Source organism: Mustela erminea, chromosome 8 (assembly GCF_009829155.1).
Source record: "Mustela erminea isolate mMusErm1 chromosome 8, mMusErm1.Pri, whole genome shotgun sequence".
Classification (NCBI taxonomy): Eukaryota; Metazoa; Chordata; class Mammalia; order Carnivora; family Mustelidae; genus Mustela; species Mustela erminea.
This window is the reverse complement of record NC_045621.1, coordinates 104424607-104438206: the sequence shown is the minus strand read 5'-3', so window position 1 is coordinate 104438206 and position 13600 is coordinate 104424607. Positions and strand designations below refer to the sequence as shown.

Here is a 13600-nt window from a genome sequence, read left to right as displayed (position 1 = left end):
AAAAAAAAAAGAATCCTCTTCCGGGTAGATTCTGTCTAAGTCTCTAGAACACCTTCATCATTCCCATTTCCCCAGCAGCTGAGATGCCTAGCTGTTTAAGCATATTTAGGATCAGTCCTTGAGTACCGGGGTGGGTGGGGGCGGGGGAGTGTGTGTGGGTGGGGTAGGGGTCTCCATGCTGGCTCTGATGGGTTCCTGAGGTAATAGGCTTGACTGGGATCTGCCAGTTCCCTTTCCTTTGGCCGTGCCTAACCATGGGCACATTTCCTGATGAAACACACTAGTTTATACTTCAGTGGATTCTCCATTCTCCCCTTGCTGCAGAAGAAAAGAGAGGCGTTTTGTGTGTGCTTTGTCAGCCTTGTTTCCCTAATTTGTAGGCAATATGAGTCAGAGAGTCCAAAGAAAGCAGTGCATTCACTCAGCCCCCATTGTAATAGAAGTTTGCTTTATATAGTCTTTCTTGTTAGTGTGGAAGATGTGTCTGCATTTTCCCACATATACACCATTTATGCACTTTTAAACTAATACTAAGAATTGCAGTACTTGAAGGGAGAAAGCACAGACTTTCATGAGCTAGGAGCCCTCAGGGTTCTCAGTTGTGTTGAAGATGTGAAGAGGCTACAGGAAGTGAGCTTAGGAACAGGCCAGAAGTGGAGCAGGAGAAGGGCTTCTGCAGGCCCTGGCTTCCGCGTACATATTGTAGCTGGATGGGGAGTTCATTCCCTTGGTGCGTCTCCCACAGGCACTCCGCTGTGGGGACCCCACAGAATAGAGACCATAAGCAGTTGCCCAGTGGGACCAAGGAGGACAGTGTGATGAGCAGTGGTAAGCAGCTCACTCAGGATGCAGATCCAGATTTGGGGATTGGAAGTGGTTATCATGAAGCAATATTCAGAAAGGTGGCCAGAGAGAAGATGAGCAGATCCCTTAGAGGGCAGGTAGGAATCTCTTCCTTAGTTTATTGCTTGACCTTAATTTTCAAAGTAGCATAACTCAAGGTGAGCATAACACTATGTGTCTGAGGACTTTCAGCAAGAGTTTCCTTTTTTTGAATTTTCCATATAATGTGTATTACTGTAGTATATCTATAAAATGAAAAGTATAGTTAGTAAACTTAGTCAACTAAGGTCAAGCTTGCCTTTATAAATTAGACTCATCTCTAATGGTATATTTTCATTACTGATGCGGTTTTGCATTACTTTTTGTAATAGATCTTTCTTTAAAACTGAGCACTTTTTTTCTTCTCTTAAACCTAGGGACTCCTTTCCGTTTGATCAACAGTTTAACATTTTGATGAGATTTATTGTGGATCAAACTCAAACTCCTAACCTCAAGGTTTGTAACTATTTGTGATTACAGTTCAACCTCTAGAAGTCAAATTTTCTTAAAATGTACTTTTTTGTTTTTGACTCCTATTTGGCTGTTAAGAATAAATTTGTCGTGAGCATCCTTGTACAACTATTTGGGAATGTGTTTCCATTTCTCTTGGTTGAATACCTAGGAATAAAGTTGTTGGGTTATTGGGTAGGGACATGTTTAACTTTATTTTAAACTGTGAAAATGGTTGTACCATATTATATTCCTACCAGCAGTATAATCGGAGCACCAGCTATTCCACATCCTACCAACATTTGGGCATTATTACTGTTTTTCACAGTATTCAAACTAGAAAGCTCTGATGTGTTGAAATAAGGTATCTTACTAGAATGTTTTCAATATTAACTTTCTAACACATGAAAATTAATTGTTACATATATTGGAAAATCATCACTGTAACGAGACAGAATTTGAGGGAGGGTTTGTTTTGGTTTGAATGAGGTCACGTAAGTCATCTGTTCTTTAATCATTAACTTTTGTGGGGGTTTTAGGATAGGCCCAGTGAATGATAACCCTCTTCTCCAAAGGTACAAACCCATTGAAGCCTCGGTGGAGAAATTAGGGCAGAATATCAGCTTGATCGCTGAAAATGCTCCCTTGTAAGGCATGGCCAAGGATGTGTAAAACACAAAGCTAAATACTTCCCAGTCCTTGGCAGAGCTGGAAATCCCGCAACCTGCCCACGGGGGCTCATGCCTTACAGGTGTTTTGCCATATAGGGGAGGAGCAGAGCATGCCTTCAGTCTAAAACTAAAGAGGATTAACCTGTACAGCACTTGCCCTGTTCACAAACTTACCTGTCAATCATTTCATGCTTTCATCCCTGGTGGACACCGCTCCCTGGGGGAACATAAATCCAGGAGAAAGGAGGTGTCCCCTCAAGAGTATTTATTTTTCTTTGATCAAAATTCAGTTCAGAATTCTATTCAAAGGTTCATAAAGTGTGCTTGATGTTTGTAATTATTGGATCTTTCAGGTCAAAGTTGCAATCCTGAAGTACATTGAGTCCCTCGCTCGGCAGATGGATCCAACAGATTTTGTAAACTCTAGTGAGACGAGGCTTGCTGTTTCTAGAATTATAACCTGGACGACAGAACCAAAGAGTTCAGACGTGAGAAAGGTATGTCCAAGAGAGCTCAAAGTGCACCTTTAAATACAGACTGTTCTTAGGCATGTGTTAGGAAAAGAAGTGTACCTAGAAACTTGCAAACCACCCCCACATACTTACACAGGAATCCTTTCTCACTTCTTTTCTGTGAAAACCAGACTTTGCTCTTGCTCTTATCTCCTCTCTCCAGTTCCACTTCCTCCCAGGCTTCTGACATCAAAATGAAAATCAGAAATCCTGTATGATGGGTTCATGCTTTCCGTAGACATCAGTTTTGTCCTTTTCATATGTGAAAGCACTAGTAGTTCAGTGTCTCGTAAGGCCATTGGTTTTCCATACGTCAGTTTCAAGATGTGGACTTTGAGGACAGACTTGAAAAATCTAAGGCTGCCTGGTCTCACAGCAAAATGTGGCTAAAAGTTCGCTAGGATATGAATTCCTGAGTTTAAGGAGAACAAACAACTTGGGATTATATACCACATTTGGAACACCCTGTCTTTGACATGGGAGGGGCTGAATGAATGGGGAGGTAGAATTCAGATTTTGGAGCCCCCCAGGCACCAAGGTGTTGTTTTGTTTGATTTGTTTTATCAGGAGAAGAGAAGTATTGGCTACTTTCTTCAGAAGTGACACATTGAAGGGTGTACAGTGAAGTAATGTCATAGTACACAGGGACATATAATAGTACACAGAGTACCATTTCTCTTACTAGGTAGTACTCACCTCAGAACCCTTACAGAGATTAATTATTACATGTGAAACATTTTGTCAATTCCTGACAAGTTGTAAGCACACAGCAAGTGTAAGTTCTTGTATCTGTTTCTCTTCCTCTCTGCCTGTCCATGTCCTTCTGTGCTTGAGTTTCACATGCAGCCATCATTCTTTTATTTGGAAACTTGAGTAGCCTTTGTAAAGTACTCTTTAAAAACCAGCTTCCTCAGTTCTGCTTTCATACTGAAAGTACTTGACTTTGGTTCTATGTGTATAATCATGAGCCTTGCTTTGTTTCTTCTGTGCCATACTCCTTCCATATTTAGCCTGACCAGTGGAGTCCTTTGGCCTTCAGCAGAGTTAATTATGTGGACCACGTGGGTCCAGGCAGGGAAGAAGGAAAGGAGGATTCCATGCAACAGCTAGCAGGAGTGGTGTTCTTCCAAATGCAGGAGAACACTTTTCTCCTCCTTTAATGGAGTCCAAAGACAACAGAAGAGTTCTCTGAAAGGTTTCTTTGGAAGGGTCACAGGTCATGTAAGTCCTCTGTCCACCGTATATTAATAAACTAAGCTGTCCAAGTTCAAAGGAACAAGGGCAAATCTTATTCAAGCACTCATTCAGAATTGTCCTCAAAAGAGCATTTCACTGGCAACCTTTAATTTTGCCATTAAGCCAGTGTTGGATTAGGGAGGAACAGTAGGAGATGGTTGAATGATTTGGTTGGTTTATAAGTCAAAAACAGATACTTCTGTGGTAATTTTCACAATCGCAAGATAGGCCAATAAATACAAAAGCCTTCAGGACAGCTTTCTATCTTTAGTCATAACACGTAAGTGTATGTATGCGTGTGTCTATGTGTGTTCCTTTTGTAACTGAATGTTACTTAAATATTCCTCCTGCAGTGCTGAAACATACTCTAGACTTACACTTTACCATGATTAGGGCCTTTGTGGGAGCAGCTCACTTGCTTCATAATGTCCATTTTCTCAGGACATGCACATTAGAAATTTGAACTAGAATTTATTTTCCTAACTTTTCTAAACAGGCTGATACAGGAACTTTTTTCCTTGAGTTACTTAGCCTTGGACTCCAATACACTCAACTCATCTTAATACTAGCTTAAGTCAGATATGGTTAAGATACTAAATTTATTGCCAGAAATCACATGGTTCATTTATTGTTTGATCTTCAACACTTCAGTCATTTTGGATCATATAGTGCTACTTCATAAAGCCTGGTCTCCATTGGTATTCCACGTCTGTTGCCTGCTCTCACTTCCCTTTTCCCAGCTTGAGGACTGCTTAACACCTCACCTTCAGACTGAGTTCAAACCCAGGTTCTGGGACAGTAATCGTCTTCAGAATATTTGGACAGATTTATTATATCAGTAGTTCTCAGGCCTGGCCACAGTTGAAATCAACCTCAATTCCTGGGCTCTCCCTCAGGTAATTTGACTTAATTGATATAAAATATGGACGGTGTTTTGGGTCTCACCCAAAACACTTGGCTAATTTTTAAGGCACAGAGTTGAGAATCCATTGTTTGAAACCACTGCCCTGGGGTTGAACCTCAAGACATACAGACTGTCAGTGTCGTGTGACCTGGTTGCCACTAATTCTCTTGGTTCCAGCCTACATGTTTAGGATCTTCAGGCCTAGGGCTGGACCTGCTGCTCCCAGTGCCTCCTCCACCTTCGTGTTTTCACTCACCCTCTACACTCACTCAGCACTGAGCATAATACCGTTGGGACAGAGTAGACATTTAATAAATATTTTCACTGAATTAATGAATGATAAATGTCCAGAGAGAAATTATCTCATTTTAAGTAGCACATTGAAGCCATCATTTTCAAAACCACAGTGTTGGAGGCCCCCTGTTTTGACCTCTGGTATTAGTCTTCTTTCGGAAACCAAATCAACACAGACAGAGTAGCTTGAAACTGCACACATTTATTATGTTGTAATTTCTGTGATTCGGGAATCTGGTACATGGTCTCTGGGTCCTCTGCTTAAGGTCTCAACACATGGAAATCAAGGTGTTGCCTGGGTTTTGGGTCTCACATGAGACCTGGTCTCTTCTGGCTGACTGCTGCTCGGCCGAGTTCTGATCCTTACAGGAGTGGGGCCCAGGTGCCTGTTTTCTTGCAAACTGCCAGCAGGGGTGCTCTCAGCTCACAGAGGTTACCCGGCACCCACTGCCTGCCACGTGGTCCTCTCCCCAGTGTGGCAGTTTGCTTTTTCAAAGCCAGCAGGAAAATATTTGGGAAAAAATTTCCCCCAAACTTCCAAGATTTGATGAAAAAAACCTTAATCTACACATCTGAGAATATTAATTTTCTGCCAACAATACTTGGAGAGTTTGCAGACAGTGTAATTCATTCTATACAGTCTTATTTGGGAAAGCACTTTAAACTGATAGAACTCTTGATTTATTATTAACATTTTTAACATTTGTTTCCCTTTTCATCTCAGCATTTTGGGGTGTTTGATGTTGGAGAGAGTTGGGTGTTTAAATATTTAAGATGTTTTGAAGAGGAGGGAAGAGGCACAGCCAAAATCAGAATACAAGCCAGTCAGCAGTGGAGTATGCCTAGGCCCAAACTAATGGTTTTTTTTTCCGGTTTCCTAGCAGGAAAAGTGCCCCCCCCCCCAAACTGGCTGCTTTATTCCCAAAGTAACGTTGTTTGTGTTACGGTATGGTAGCCTGAAAGTTGTGTTAGCCATGCCATACCTTTCTGAAGGCACTGTGTTGATGTTAAGTTAATAGAACGTGGGGCTTCTGGGTGGCTCAGTTAAGTGTCCGACTCTTGATTTAGGTTCAGGTTGTGATTTCAGTATGAGATTGAGCCCCACTTTGAGCTCCCTGCCAAGTGCAGAATCTGCTTGATGTTCTCTCCCTCTCCCTCTCTCAGATAAACAATAAATCTTTAAAAAAAAAAAAAAAAGATAACGTATTGACAGTAGGAAGTAGATTCTAGAGTTTGACCTTTGTTTGACTTTTGCCTCTGCCAGTCATTGGTGTGAGCCTGCATGGTAACCTCTTAATTCTCATTTGTTCTCAAAAAATGGGAATGCGAATCCCCGTCTCAGACTTCCTTGGGAGGACTAATTGCAGTAGAGAAAAGCATAAACATTACTTCGTTTACTTTGTGGCCCCTGCTCTGTTTGTTCAAAGTTGGTTTCAGTTTTGCTGCTGCTATTTGTGGAACAAATGGAGAACCCAGTTTTTTTCAGCATTAGAAAGATTCTTTTTCCCCCATCAACCAAAGGGAATGTGATAATGCAGTAGAATTTTTAATGATATATTTATATTTCAAGATTCAGAATCCTTGTGGGTTTGCTTATCATATATGATTCTCTGGCATTTAGCACCTACTTTGTCAGAGAAGATAGTAGATACAGCTCTCAAATGTCGTTTTGAGAAACATGGTGATTGAAAGCATGGCAAAAAAAACCCTAGAAAGTATAAAGATGCTGTTGCGTAGAGCAGGAAGATGATAGAAGCCTTTTAAAGTTGAAATTTTGAACTGAAAAAATTTTATTTTATTTTTAAGAGAGAGGTGTGGGGGGGGAGGGCAGAGAGAATATCTTATGGCCCTGAGGTCATGACCTGAGCCAAAAACGGGTCGGACGATGCTTAACCTACTCTGCCACCCAGTCGCCCCTCTAACTGAAAAATGTTCAAGTCTGATTGTAGGTAGGCAGTGTGGCCTAGCCACAAAGCTCAGGGTTTTCCCATCAAACAGGATTTGAGTCTCCACTTAACTGTGACTGGCTCTTTCAAGAAACAAGCTGACCTTTCGGATCTCATTTGGACCCTCCGGTTGCAGAAGGCAAGAGTGCTGCTAATGCTGGCAAGGATTGTGGTTATTACGCATCTAGGAAATGACAGAGGTTCAAAACTGGTGAATTACTGTTGTTATTCTGCTTGTTCTTAGCTGTTAGATCATAGAGACCTCAGCGATTCTGTAAAAGATGCCAAATAACGTTCACAGCTTACAGATAACCCTGGTTTAAGCCCTTGCTTCTTCTCTCACTAAATCCTGCCGCCATTCCTGTCTGTCAGTCCCCGCTCCAGCGTAGTCGTGTAGGTGAGGATTTCCCCACTAGGTCAGCTGCTGCCTGCTCTGGGCCTGGAGAAGGAAACTTGGAAGAAAATTGTAAACAGGTAGATTTTAAACTATGTACTAATTTGAAAAAAGACACTTCACTGTTTGCATTTCAGTTGATTAATACAGATAACTTGTCAAGACACTGAAAGGATTTTGAAGAAACCTAAAGTTCATATAATACTATGTGAGCATGTGTGTATGTGCATGTAAATGTGTTTTAACATGTTTTGTGATTAACCGCCTGCCCAAAGAAATGGCCTCATGGAGTGTACACATCTACCCTATTTTAGCAGAATGGTGAAGGAGAGATACTCAGTAAGAAATGTCTGAAGGTTTTGAAGTACCCTTTGTTTGATGATTTTCTAAAGCAGTTCTGATGACAGTCTGGAGGAGCAGTAATTGTTTCATAAATTAGAAAGCTGCTTCTCCTCCCCAAGTTTAAGTTTTCCCCAATTAATACCAGTGCAGAAGCATTTGTCAAAGGTTTATTGATCTCCTGTCTCAACAGAATTCTTTCCTGCTTTCAAGGCAGTTGATTGCCCTGGGAATTCTTCCACACAGTGGAAGATTCAAAGGACCTTTTGCCCTCACCTGCCAAATTCTCCTGTAGGGCCATGAGTAGGGATCATGTCTTTATAAGTTGCTATTTGATCTTGGAAGCCAGTGACCCTTGAGTTGTCCATTAGAAAGTCAGCAGCGACCCTGAGTGTTTTCTCTGGCCACTTACCGGCCCCACCTCTTGTGAAAGGCAGGAGTTTAGTGATGGGACAAGAACAGTGGCGTACTCTACTCTTTGATTCGTTATTGTCCATGAGCTATGCACCAAGCTTTTTTAAACTAATATCTCCAACTCGGCCCTGTATTTGGAATTATTACCTTACAAAAGGGTGTGTTGATGGTAATGATAACCCAGTTCTCTTCCTTGCTTGGATTCTAGTAGTCCGACTTCTCACTAACACAGAGGGTCATAGATAAAAATATTTCAGGACTGTAACAGTCTCGTTCCTTTTAAAACTGTGATATAAAGTATATTTTTTAAAGATTTTACATATTTGACAGAGAGAGAGAGATCACAAGTAGGCAGAGAGGCATGCAGATGGGGAGGGGGAAAGCAGGCCCCCTGCTGAGCAGAGAGCCTGATGTGGGGCTTGATCCCAGGACCCTGAGATCATGACCTGAGCCAAAGGCAGAGGCTTAACCCACTGAGCCACCCAGGCGCCCTGACATGAAATATTTTTAAAAGAACATATTTCAGTCATACTCTGTTTCTGGAGTTTGGATGTCATTAGAAAAGGTTTTACATTGAAAACAGTGTTAAACCAAAGGGTGACTTCTGAAGACTGTATAAAAATCTTTTGTATTTTGGAAAATGTAAAAATAAATTATATTCATTTATATGTTTAAGTCACAGCAAATGTGCCATCTTTCCAATTAGCTATATTTTCAAAATTCCCTGTCTTTATGTTCGATTTTTTTAATCAAAATTCAACATTAAGATCATTGAAAGAGAAGTTTCTTTAGTGGGCCGGAAGTTAAAGTTCGCTGTACTTCTTTTCCCGCGTGACTAAGAGTCATTAATAGCACATAGCCATGAATTAGCACAATTTCTAGGCAGCCCTCTTGTTCCTAAAAGATCCCACTAATTTTATAATTTGCTTCATGAAAAACCTCAAGTTAATTTGTGGTTTTAGATAGCCTGTCATTCTGGGAAGAAATGTAGTTTTCTAAGTAAAGACAGTGGCACATTTCACATAAAAATATACTATTCAAAAATATACTGAAACATTATATAATTTTCAAATGTCATCGTCAATCATTTAAAAAGAAGTCCCTAAACTTTCTTACTAAATTGGGAACATTTTTTTCTCCCTGCTAAAACTCAAGTCTGTTTCTTTCTGTCTCTTTGAAGTGCAGTTTTTTCTGTGTGCATTTTTTTCCCTAACATCTAATAAAATGCTTTTTTAAATGCACAGATTATCTTGCATGCATTTTGGAATTTGCTTCTCTACAAATATACAGATCATGTTAATATATATTACATTGGTGGTGAAGCAAATTCCTTCAGATAACTTAAGAATGTTTCAATCATGAAATGTAAAAATATATATTTTAACACCATCAGAAACAATGTGTTTTGCCTCTGTCATGAAAGCACACAGGCCCCTTGGGATTTAAATTGGTTGGAAAGACTACTTATGACTATATTTGGAGATCAAGGGGAAAAAGGAAGCTACTTTTGCCCAATACTATGCTTAATAAATGTTTTTGATATGTCTAAAAAGTAGTTTTTGATGCCGTAAAAAATATTCTTCTGATATTTTAAAGTTCATGATCAATTTTTATTTTTGGTTAAATACATTTGAGTCTCTGGATTTTCTTTTTTTTTCCTTCTCCAGACAAAAATAATAGTTTTGCCTTACCTGGATCCAGAATTAATTTTAACATTGTGAAAGCATTGAAATATTTTGTGGTGTTTGTTTCCAGAGCATTTCTAAGTGAATATATCTTTTGTAATACCTTATATCATGGGGAAAAAATACTCAGAATAATTACTGCAATCCTTAAATAAGAGTGTTGTGGACAGATAAATGTATCCTTTCAGTCAGGAGATGTTCATAATGTGTTTTTCTTTCTTCTGACTCTCAGAAATTTGTAAGAAATGCCATTATTTACTGAAGTTTTCTCTGGCATGGTTTTTCTAAATCAAAACCCTTGGAACTGAGTCCTCAGGCATTTTTTTAAATCTCAGAGTGCCTGCTGCTGTTTAGTACCATAGAAAGCCCATAACTGGCTAGAGAAACCTGAGTCTCATTGGGCTACCGTCGCTTCAGCTAACTGCTTTCCCTTCTCACTGCCTCAGGGACCATCAACAGTCCTGCAATATATTGTCTGAATTAATAAAGAGACGTAGAGCATTTCCCAAAACACAGAAGAGTACTTTTTCATTTGTAAGGTAGAAGTCTGGTTTGCTTCCCATGGACTGTCTCCTCACTTCATAGGTCTAAAAGTGGGAGTTTTTTGGGTGTATTATTTAAACTATTTTTCTAAAATGTCTCAGTCCCTCGGAGCAGGCTTGAGGAAAAGTGGCTGCTCAGATAACCCCTTGGCAGCTCTTATAGAGCCTTGTTCTCCCAGGATGCACTTGGAGCCCCATCTGTCTGGTTCTGACTTAGAGTGAACCATCATCAGCCTTTTCACGCTCTTGAATTGTTTCATTTATGGGTTTACCAGCTTTGTGCCTAGTGCTGGACGACACAGGAAGAGTCATTTATTACGGGCATGCTGTGAAAACCCAGGGCCAGGGTGTGAAGATGAAACCGGGGCCTATTTTCCAGATTGAAATCAGGCTATTTATAATTGATGATCTTATTTTCTCCAGATGCCTTTTGTTTGTGTTTTTATGACAAAGGTGTCCTCTTTGTTTTGTTTTTTCATTTATTTTACTCCTACAAAACATTTTTGTAAAACAAATTTAATGAAAGTTTTGACCAAAATATGCAATTGTCTGTTACATAAATTAATCAAGCGTTCTTTTTCCAGGCAGCACAAATTGTGCTGATCTCTCTGTTTGAATTGAACACTCCTGAATTTACCATGTTACTTGGTGCCTTGCCAAAAACATTCCAGGATGGTGCCACCAAACTCCTGCATAACCACCTCAAGAATGCTAGTAACACCAGTGTGGTGAGTGCTCGGTCACAATTGGTACCTACCTCTGTACCGATCATGACCTCTGCTAATCCCTGGTCTGGACATGCCCTGAGAAAAGGGCCAGCTTTCTTGTTCTCTTTTAGTAGACTGTGGGCATCTGGAGGGTGGGGGCCATGTCTGATACTGCAGTGTTCCCAGGGAATGAATGAACTTAGTATTTAAATATGGCTTTTTTCTTACATGAGGTTCTTTAATCAGTTAATTTTTACTTGTTCACTGACTCCTTTATTCATTAGTTACTTTCTTTGTATGTAAATTACATATAATTACTTACTTTCTTTGTATGTAAAGGTGGAAGTGCTCAGTTTGTGTCTGTCACTCTAGCACAGCTGACATCAGTCATTCAGCTTCAGAAACCCCTATGTGACAGCCATTTTGGAAGTATTTGCACTTAAAGTTGGCCTTAATGATTCCTTTAAAAAAAAAAAAAAAAGTTACCCCAATTGTGCCACCTTTGCTCTTTTATTTACATGTGGGTTAAAAAGCTAAGGGGGGTACACCCGAGTGGCACAGTCGGTTGAGCATCTGACTGGGTTTCATTCAGGTCGTGATGTAATGGTCATGAGTCCGCTTGGGAGTCTCTCTTTTCCTCTCCCTCTGCCCCTCCTGCTCATGTTCTTGCTCTCGCTCTCTAAAATCAATCAATCAATCAATCAATCAGTCTTTAAAAAAAACAAAAAAACAAAAAACGGAAGAAGAAAAGTAAACCTAAGGGAAAGGGGGCGCTGTAATCTGTGTTTAGCATTCAAATAAATGATGCTTATTCTTTTTCACACTAGGGCTCTCCGAGCAATACAATTGGCCGAACTCCCTCCCGACACACCAGCAGCAGGACCAGCCCCCTGACCTCACCCACCAACTGTTCCCATGGGGGCCTATCTCCCAGGTAATGCCATTTCAACAAACGTGAAGAAACCAAAGCACCCAAGTGTCTGTCCAGCCTATTTCTAGGATTTTAGACCAAGCTTAATACCAAAAAATGGGTGGGTATTAGGAGACGATGGGTTTCTAGTCCTCACCCAGATCTTAACTGTGTATGGCAAAATGGCCAGTTTGTGCTGAATGTTCTCAGAGATTCTTCCAGCTCTGAGCACTCCCTAGTATCTTAAAATTTTAAAGCTATATTTACGTTTATTACTGTTGCATATACAAACCATTTAGAAATTCATCACCTAGTCTGTAAGTGCTAGGAACACCTGAAGGTATTTGTCGTCTAAATAAAATAGTCCACACATAGCCTGCGGTAGTTCTCCAACCACGCAGCTGTTCCAGGCGTAGTTGCTGTCATCATGGGCTCACGTCTGAAGCAGACTGCTGCTCTGGAGAGGTATTAAGAACCTGAGAGCTAAAATTGGATGAGCACTTTCAGACTTCCATGGGGTCCACGCAAACATTGGTTCATAGAGTCTGAGACTCTGACTTAAAATAACAAAAATGCTTTGTCTCGGAATCTTTAGACTTCCCCATCTACCCACAGCCCTTGGAAGTCTCTGCAGGTGACCCCCTGGCATGTTTTGGAGCGGCCTCACATAGAGTAGTGGCCCTAAAGGCCAGACTTCTTAGTCCCCGGACCTGTGAGGGTCATACATGCTATGTTTGTTTACCAGAAGTCCAGAGCTTTGCGATTCCTGGCTACAGGGATCAAGCGGCTGTGTCTTAAGGGTTGTTGACACCAAGATGATAAGAAAATATAAATGCCTTTAAATTTATTTTAGATTTTTAAATGATCAAGGGTTTCCCAAAATCATCCATTCTTACCAATAAAGTTCTTTTCAGTTCTTCAATTTGTCATATAAATATTTGGAACATGTCTAAAGTGTTTTTCTATTGGTAAAACAAAATATATTGTATACTTACAGTATGCTACTGCTTATATTGCCTTATTTCTAGTCCTCCTAAATCCCATTGGTACTATATATTTGGATAGAATGATGTCACGTCTCCAAGTTTGGTCTGTGTTATGAGGCTGTTAGCAGGCTATTATAATTAGATAGTTGAGATCAGAAGCGAATGAAAAATAAGTGTGACTGAGGCTCAACGAACTACTGTTTTTTGTGTTAATAACTGTATCTAAAGTATATACTTTATAGGGTCCAATGTTAACAGTAAAATCAGAGTTCTCTTTCTTGGGGTGGAAGGCAGGGGAAGGATTTTGTGGAAAACTTGAATGCTCTGTAAATAGTTGATTTTGTCTAGAAGTAATACTTCTGCACCATTAATTGAGAAATCTACTCTTCCATAATATACAGTTTGTATTTCTTATCTTTTGGTTATTTCATTATTAGTGTGGCACATTCTTTAAGTAATAAGCAAAAGGTAAAACTCAAGACTTTGATTACTCTCTGTGCTGCTAGTCTAAGGAAAAGACTGGTGGAGACCACTAGCATAATCCATCAGTGCTAAGAATTAGCTCAGTATTGATTTTCACTTGATCCCCAGATTATTAAAAAGTTTATTTTTCCAATCACCATTTATTTTTAGTTGGCCTGGTCTTAACTTTTACTGTCAGGGTTACTGGTCAGTGGAAGAAAAAAAGAGGTTTATTTTTAATATTAATACCATTTTCAAGAATAAGG

General features: G+C 40.0%; 1 protein-coding gene across 15 annotated transcripts in view; it reads left to right on the top strand.

Annotated features, from left to right (window-relative positions):
- The window catches only part of CLASP1 (cytoplasmic linker associated protein 1), a 268343-nt gene that overhangs the window by 212550 nt on the left and 42193 nt on the right, over nt 1–13600 (top strand). For all 15 annotated transcript variants that reach the window (XM_032353912.1, XM_032353910.1, XM_032353909.1 and 12 more), the window contains 4 exons: nt 1260–1338; nt 2357–2500; nt 10854–10997; nt 11804–11910. In XM_032353912.1, the coding sequence (XP_032209803.1) occupies nt 1260–1338; nt 2357–2500; nt 10854–10997; nt 11804–11910 (474 nt within the window). The remainder of the gene's footprint in view (nt 1–1259; nt 1339–2356; nt 2501–10853; nt 10998–11803; nt 11911–13600) is intronic.